Source organism: Trichechus manatus, unplaced genomic scaffold (assembly GCF_000243295.1).
Source record: "Trichechus manatus latirostris isolate Lorelei unplaced genomic scaffold, TriManLat1.0 scaffold00220, whole genome shotgun sequence".
NCBI classification, from domain to species: Eukaryota; Metazoa; Chordata; class Mammalia; order Sirenia; family Trichechidae; genus Trichechus; species Trichechus manatus.
The window spans coordinates 2,629,000-2,637,766 of record NW_004444156.1 but is presented as its reverse complement, the minus strand read 5'-3'; the positions used below and the strand labels follow the sequence as shown (position 1 = coordinate 2,637,766).

The 8,767-nt window shown below is 40.5% G+C and overlaps 1 protein-coding gene across 1 annotated transcript in view; it reads left to right on the top strand.

Annotated features, from left to right (window-relative positions):
• PALLD (palladin, cytoskeletal associated protein) overlaps window positions 1-8,767 on the top strand; it is a 450,487-nt gene that overhangs the window by 181,328 nt on the left and 260,392 nt on the right. The window contains exon 2 of the mRNA XM_004388882.2: window positions 6,605-6,783. Coding sequence (XP_004388939.1) covers window positions 6,605-6,783 — 179 coding nt within the window. The remainder of the gene's footprint in view (window positions 1-6,604; window positions 6,784-8,767) is intronic.

Genomic DNA, 8,767 nt, shown 5'->3' with positions numbered 1-8,767 from the left:
AATACGCTATCCAGTATCCTGTCCACTAGATCAATACGCTATCCAGTATCCTGTCCACTAGATCAATACGCTATCCAGTATCCTGTCCACTAGATGACAGATGGCTTCCAGGTATTAGGAATGAAGCAAAAGAAAAAAAGGTTATGGTGGAGGGGACAGTGTCATCAAATGGAATTTTACCCAAGTAGACTCTTAGGAGCCCTGGTGGCGCAGTGGTTAAAAGCTTGGCTGCTAACCAAAAGGTTGGCAGTTTGAATCCACCGGCCACTCCTTGGAAACCCTATGGAGCAGTTCTACTCTGTCCGATAGGGTCACTATGAGTTGGAATCGACTCAATGGCAGTGGGTTTAGTTTAGGTTTTAGGCTCTTCCTTAGCCACTATAGATGCTTCTACTTATACTTCCCTCACTCCCAAACCCCCACTTCACTCGTACTTCAGGATCTGGATGCTTCTACTCATACCACCCTCACTCCCAAACCCCCACTTCACTTGTACTTCAGGATCTGGATGCTTCTACTCATACCGCCCTCACTCCCAAACCCCCACTTCACTCGTACGTGAGGATCTGGAGCAAAGGAACAACGTATCTTCTGTAAGAGAGACCAATTTGAGGGTGGTGAATGCGTTTCATCTCGCACTGTAACTTCGGTGGCTTTGTAGCCTGCTTAACCAGCTGTGCCGGGCTTCTGAGATACTGGCTCATTAGAAGAGAACACTCCAATCAACTACTGGTGGCATCTGACCCAGGAGAAGGCAGAGGCAGTGTGTTTATCTCTGCCATGGATTTTCCCAGACTGAACCTGTCCCTCTTTGTATGCTTCACAGTTTAACCAGCATTGCTTCTCCTAAACTGCACTCGCAGAAAGAATTTAATGCATGAAAAATTTCAGGTCAAAAGTTAGTCAACAGACCTGACTTCTACCTCCTCTTTAAAGAAAACTCAAAGTGTCTGAGTTCTCTGCCAGGAAGCTGATAGAATTATGACCTGTCATAAATTGAACTAAACAGGCATGACTATAGCACAGTTAATTCATCTGCCTGCAGTGTCAAAACTTCAAAACTCTAGGATTCTCTTATTTTAGATAAGAAGGCGATTTGTCCTTTATCTGCCATATAAAGAACAGACAAGGCTGATTTCCTCTTCTGATATACGCATTAACTAGATTTTTTTTAGTTTAATGTTATGCTTTTTAAATGCACTTCAGTTCGAACAGGTGAGAGGAGATAAACTTTTCTCCATCTCTCTCATAAAATGGCCACTCTGACAGGTATTATTTAAACTATTTCTTTAATCCTTTCTTCGTTTGTAAGCGTACACTTCTTCGATCAACTTAATGACAGTTTTCCACGTACCTACCATTGTCCCGGTGAATAAGACCAGGTCCCTCCCCTGGAAAAACCTCCATTCTAGTAGGATAGAAAGCTATATGAAGCTCAGTTCAGTATCATGTGAGACGTACAGTGGTAATGACATGGTTGTTCTTGTTGTCAGCTCCTGTGGGGTCAGCTCTGGCTGATGGTGAGCTTATATGAAGCAGAACAAAGCATTGCCCGGTCCTATACCATCTTCATGATTGTTGGTATGTTTGAGTCCATTGTTGCAGCTGATGCGTCAATCCATCTCCCTGAGGGTTTCCCCAGTTTTCACTGGCCTTCTCCTTTACCAACCATGATGTCCTTTCCTAGTTATTATTGTTTCTTGATAATGTGTCCAATGTAAGCGAGTCTAATTCTCACCATCTTGATGTCTAAGGAACATTCTGGTTGTATTTATTCCAAGACCTATTTGTTCATTCTTTTGGAAGTCCACAGTATATCCAGTTCTTCACAAATCCACACTTCGAACGCATCAGTTCTTCTTCTGTTTTCCTTTTTCGTTATCCAACTTTCTCATGTGTATGAGGTGATTGAAAAGTGATATAGACAAAATGCTAAATTCATTGATACACTTAAGGATCTAGTGCGGGTATATAATCTTAGATGCACTGTGATATAATAATATGTTTCAAAGAATTTAAACCATTAATCACTGTTACCTTTCATCAATGAATTTTCTACATCATTTCCTGAAATAAGTTTAAACAAGATCCCTAAATATGCAACCCTTCCATTTCACAAAAACTTTAAAATCATGGAACTTTATGGCTAGAAAGTCTTATCGCAGACAGATGAGGATCCTGAACCAGGAAGGCTAAGTGGGTTTCCTAAAGTCACAATTGTGCCTCTTGCTGGGCCATTTCTAACTGTAATGTGCAAATGGTTCCAATTATAAAATCAATACATTAAATCTCGGCCACACTGATACGTCAGGAGCCAGGCTGCCCGTTCTGTTTCTTCAGGAGTCTGCCATTCGAATATTTGCAGTTGTTCCTCTTTCCTTGGATCCCCCTGTCTTACCACATTGTAATAGCGTGGAACTAGTCACTTAGCAAGGAGCCCTGGTGGTGCGGTGGTTAAGCACTCTGCTGCTAACTGGAAGGTTGGTGGTTTGAATCCACCAGCAGCTCCGTGGGAGAAAGAGGTGGCAGTTTGCTTTTGTAAAGATTAAAGAAACCAAACCAAACCCAAACCCGCTGCCGCTCCGTCGATTCTGACTCATAGTGACCCTATGGGACAGAGTAGAGCCGCCCAGAGGGTTTCCAAGGAGCAGCTGGTGGATTCAAACTGCCGACCTTTTGGTTAGCTTACAGCCTTGGAAACGCTATGGGACAATTCTATGCTGTCCTATAGGGCCACTCTGCGTCGGAGTCAACTCAATGGCAGTGGGTTTGGTGTTTGGTTTATGCACTTGACAGGCACTTACCTCAGTAACAATTTGGCATCCCCGATGGCATGAAAGCACTATAGTGGCTCACGTTGTCACAGTGACTGCCTGATCTGGACAAGTTCAGTCTTTTCTCTGCGTGATTTCTTCTACGTGTCACAATCTGAGGTGCGTTTGACGTTTTAGTCGCTCACAGAGCTGGAGAACCGAATGTATGAGTTTTTCGAAAACAAAAAAACCAGGTCAGCCTGGGGGTTTGTAAGCACCAACCATTTTACCACTTGTAGTTTTTGAATAGTTTTATTACATAATGAATCATTGTAGAGGGCCGAATAGACACATTAACCTGCTGCAGGAAGTGTGTGTGATGCTTTAATCTTTCTCCCAGTATTAAGATATATTTCAAATATTTTATTGCGCTTACTAATTATTTTCTTCCACCTTACCCTTATTATTGTTACTCAGATAATAATTGGTCTCAATTCATTTTTAAAAAAAAGCACAGTCTCCATGAAATATATATGCCAGAAAAGCATTTTGCAAAAATACACATGGGATGTTGGTAGGTGCTAAGTGGGAAAGAATCTCAAGGTCAAATAAGTTGAGTAAATGCTGTAATAGACAACATTGAACAAATTACTTCACTGCGGGACTTCTCAGAGTCTTTAATAAGAAAATGTGAATTGTGAACATCAAGGAGTAAGATATAATATGAATATGCAGCATTTTCCGAATCTATTAGGCCACAGATCCTTCCCTAATTTTTTCGTGGGACCCGTATTCCAAAGTCAAGAGTTACAGAAAATAAGCATATTTAAAGCACCAACTATGTACAATAACGCCAGGTCCATAAAAAAGTACAACAAAAAAAAACAATTTTTTTTTGTTTTTGGCAATCAAAAAAGTCAGTTTTCTAGGTAAGGAAATAGGGCATACATGCATGCCCTGTCAGATTATGCTCTACAGAAACAATGCAGAAGGTGTTACAGTGATATATGACCAATTGTCAAATGAATAACATTTTAAAAATTTCAGTGTAAAGTTGAGAGAACCAAAAAGAGCACTATTATGTGTGTACTTGTGTTCAAGGGACCAGGGACACACAACCCATAAACTGTGGTTGCTGTGTTAAAGAAGTGAATAACTAACTCATGGAGACCCAGGACTCTGTTATACAGCTTAGTGGGCTCCAGAAACATATTAGACCAGGGCCTCTCAAACTTCAGTGTGCGTATGAATCACCTGGGGAGCTGACCTGACTCCACAGATTGGGGTGAGGGTCAAGATTCTGCATCCCTAACAAGCTTCCTGACATTACTGCTGCTAATCCAAGGATGGCACTTGGAGGAGCAAGGAGGTAGAGCGGAAACTGGCAAACTTGTCTGTCATGGTCCGTTTGGCAATTATCTCCAGCTTTGTGGGCCACACAGCCTCTGTCACAACTTCTCGGCCATTGTAACCCGAAGCAGCCGTAGACCGTATGTAAACAATGAGCATGGCTGTGTTCCAATAAAAGTTTATTTACAGACACTGAAATCTGAACTTTCTATAATTTTCATGTGTCGTAAAATACTACTCTTCTTTTGATTATTATTTTTTTTTTTTTGGAATATGTATTTAAAAATATAAAAATCGTTCTTAGCTTCCAGGCTGTACAAAAATAGGCAGCGGGCCCACAGGCCGGAGTTTGCTGACCAGAAAATTAAACAACAATATATTACCCCCACTCGGTGGTTGGCGAAGGCTTCCCTATGAAGTACATCTAACCAGAAGGAATGAATCTTTCTGTCTCGTAAGCCTCAATAGTATTTTTCTGGCTTCGGTTTCCCCTATGAGTTGGTTTATATCTTTTATGGAAGTTAAGAACACTTTAATTGACAAGACAGACAGATAAACATTTCAACTAGTTTCAGATTTCACCAGGCATAATTCTCTATGTCATCTGTAGTATATAATGCAATACCTTCCACATAGGAGATGCTTAGCAACAATGTGTTCAGTTGAATGTCAGTCTGTTGAAGGAGTCTTTAGCCAGCGGTCCCTAGATGGGGATTAGTGAAGACCGTAAGGAGAGAATGGCAAAGGGGAAACGTGTGGGAAAAGGGAACCCGTTGCTGTTGAGCCAATTCCCACTCATAGCAGGACAGAGTAGATCTGCCTGTGGGGTTTCCAAGGAGCAGATGGTGGATTTGAACTGCTAACCTTGTGGGTAGCAGCCATAGCTCTTAACCACTATGCCACCAGGGCTCGGGAAAAAGGAAAGTAGGCAGATAATGCATGAGGACTGAGTAGGGAACAATAAATGCATACAAACATTTAACAGAGGCAGAGGATTAATAGAAGAAAATAATAGAAAATAAAGTCAGGGCAAACTCCTAGGAAGGGCCTCAATGTCAGAGTATGGGAAGAATTGCTAGCTTACTGGAGACGGAGAGATCAATTAAAAGACAGAGGCCGTGACTGGTGCCCACGGGGGATTGATCTGGACGAGAGCTGTGAAAGAACAGAAAAGAAGGGAGTGAGAGATGGCGCTCGGCTGCAAATCTCTCCAAGACTTTATGGAAACAGAGAAAACCACCAAATGCCCCAGAATCAAGAAATACTGGCCTCAGTTGGCCTCCAAAAGTAATATGCATGGCATTGCATGGGATACTCAGAGGGCTGGTTATTGTACGCCCTTCAGTTCCTCAAGTCTTCTCCGTCCTTTTGCAAGTCTCCCGTATTTCATTTCTAGCATGGTTTCTGGTGTTAATACTCTGAATATTATTTGCCTCATTAAATTTACTTTCAAACTGGATATAGACAAATATCGATATCATGCCATCCTAAAATGCAGAACACGGTAGAGAGTCCATCTGTAGTAACGTATTTTCACAAAAGGATGCCACATCCAAAGAATTTTATGGCAGGTTAGACTCAGAAAATCTTAAAATGCCAACTCAAAATGACATGGACAGTCCCATCCCAGAGACTTCAGTCCTTCCAGTTGCGTGAAGTGGCACATTGCTACACATTTCTTTAAAAATAACTCCCTCTTGGCAGGTTTTCAGGGCAGCTTTGTATTTTTTTGTAAAACTTAAAGGCAACCAAATCCTGTTGAAAATTTGAGGTGCTGGGAGAATGGGGGACAGCGTGAGAGAGAACCTGTGTTAAAGCAATCTGGGAACTTGCAGCCTCCCACGCCAAGGTCCTGACTGTTTGGGAAAGGAAAATTACTGACCAGCAAGAATGAATTAGGGCACAGCCTCTACATCTCTCTAACGTCTCTGAGGTCACGCGGTCAGCTAGAAAGTTTTGTTAATATTGGAAATGTGGAAGGCATTACATCTCTTGCCGCTCAGCTGATCAGAAGTCTTAGGGTCAACAAAAATATTACTGCCTATGATTTGTTAACTTGGATGGTGAATTTCCCTAATACATCAGAAATTCTGAGCATAATGTTTATATTACTTTCCTGGTTTTCTTTAGATAAGAACAATAGATAAGCGTGTAATACACAGAGAAGGCATTCCTCCTCAAACATTTTATGAGCCACTTTGAATTTCTGTTTCTTTTATTTTGTAACTGAAACGGTCTTTCCAAGTTTGACGATGTCCCTTATTTCACAATTGATAAAATGTACAAGATGGGTTCCAAAGAAAACCTATGGGAATGGTCTAGTCATTAATTTCACCGTCTAAAATGTATAGCTGCCATCGGTAAAGTTGACGCAGATCTTTTTTTTTTAATCAAACAAGCATCTTATTACCTAGCATCTCGCCTTTCACGTCTGCTTTATTGTTTTAAATGCTGCCATTTCTTTCTTTCTCTCCTGTACCTTGACCTCCACTTGGCTGCAGATGGTTCTCTGAGGGCAGAGAACTGCACAACACGCCTGATATTCAGATCCGCTGTGAGGGTGGCGACCTGCATACCTTGATCATAGCAGAGTCCTTCGAAGACGACACAGGCCGCTATACCTGTCTGGCTACAAACCCCAGCGGCTCAGACACAACATCTGCCGAGGTGTTCATTGAAGGTAAGAACGGGTGAATGGTAGAGGCATATGAAGGGTTTCAGAGCGAATACTGGAGGACTTCCTTCTGAGCATGCTCTTCCAATGCAAACAGCATAATGGGGTTGTGATTCAAACCTCATTTCTCCTGAAAAACTTCATGAAGAAATTGAACGGCTCTGACACTTAGGCACGCATTGACTTTCTCAGATGTCAACATTTGTTTCTTTTAATTTAAAACATTTCAGCTACATTCTATTGAATGTATTTAGAAGGCGAAGTAACCAGCTTATTTTGTTCTTTCTCTCATGAACAGAGAATGAGGCCATGATTCAAATGCTGTATCTATCAACCCAAGTTAAGTTGTAAATGATTTAGGATATCATTCATGGGGACTTTAAATGATGAAATGTTGTTAAATATCCTCATTTTCACTACATTCTAGAATGTTTCCTCTTTTCTTAAGACTCAATTAGTCGTGCTAAATGTACCAGAAACTTGTAATCACTGGGGTGAGAGTAATTTCAAGAATCTATGTTGTCTTAAAGATGAACAGGCAGAGCGTGAAATATTTCCATTGTTCCACCAATCCGTTTTTGACAAGACTTTAGGAAATTAGAAAATTTGGTATCAAATATCATTATACAAAACACAAATTATTATTGTGTTTCCATCAATACCAGTAACTTAAGATACTTGAAAATGTATTCAACACGAGCGTTCATATTGTCCCTAAATCTATAACTTGGGTGTCTTTTAAAATAGTACAGTATTAAAAAAAAACAAAAAAAAAAGGATTAAAACCTTTGAGGTCTCCACTTACCTTGCTGTTTATCTTTGTACTATTTTTTGCTGTTTAAAAGCACGAAATTTCTTCATTATTTAAAGGGGAAGAAAATGAAATATGAACCATCATTACTAACTCCCTCCAGAACCGTCAAGCTTTAGTTTTAAAGTAACTAATGAGCATTATTGTTAGTTGCTGTCAAGTCGATTGCACCTCCAGGCAACACTCTGTGTGTTAGACGAAAACTGCTCCATCGGTTTTCAAGGCTGGGACCTTTTGGAAGCAGATCACCAGGCCCACCTTCTGAGGTGCCTCTGGGTGGGTTCGAACCGCCAACCTTTCATCTAGCAGTCAAGTGCTTAACCATTTGCGCCACGCAGATCGCCTAAGTAACTAATACTGCTGCCTATACTTTAACAAAAGGCACCTCCTCATTGTTTTGGAAGCAAACATCTCTGATCTCCTCAATGGAGCTTGTCCAGTTAATAAAAGCAAATATTCCGTACGCAAGAACCAATACTGACATGGCACTTCTAAAATGCCAGGCACTATTCCGTGCATGTATAATAATAATTGCATGCATGGATACTAATTTAATCCTCACTAAAAGCCTACATCAGAAGCGAATTGATGGCAACTTTTTTTTTTTTTTTTTTTTGGTAAGCCTATGACTTATTCTTAGTATTCCTATTTTACAAATGAGTAAACTGAGACCAGAGAGGTTAAAGGGACTTGTTTGAAGTCATATAAGGATTTGAACCCAGGCAATCTTGCTCCAGGGCCTAGATTCATAATTACTATGTCACACTCACAGGTATTTTAAAGTGCCTGAGTGAAGAAAAGAATGAATGGCAAAAAGATTTTTAGCATTATCACTACTCAGTTAGCAGTAATTATTCATCGTGGGTGGGATGTGTGTTACACAATCTTCTTAAAGGATTTTATTTCTCCATTTCATTAAAAAATGCCGGTGGAATTTGGATTGGGATTGCATTGTATCTGTAGATCGTTTTGGGTAGAACTGACGTTTTCACACGGTTGAATCTACCTATCCATGAGCAAGGTATATTTTTCCACTTATGCAGGTCTCTTTTGGTTTCTTGCAGTAGAGTCTTGTAGTTTTCATTGTATAGGTCTTTTACATCTCTGGTTAGATTTATTCCTAAGTATTTTATCTTCTTGGGGGCTATTGTAAATGGTATTGATTTGGTGATTTCCTCT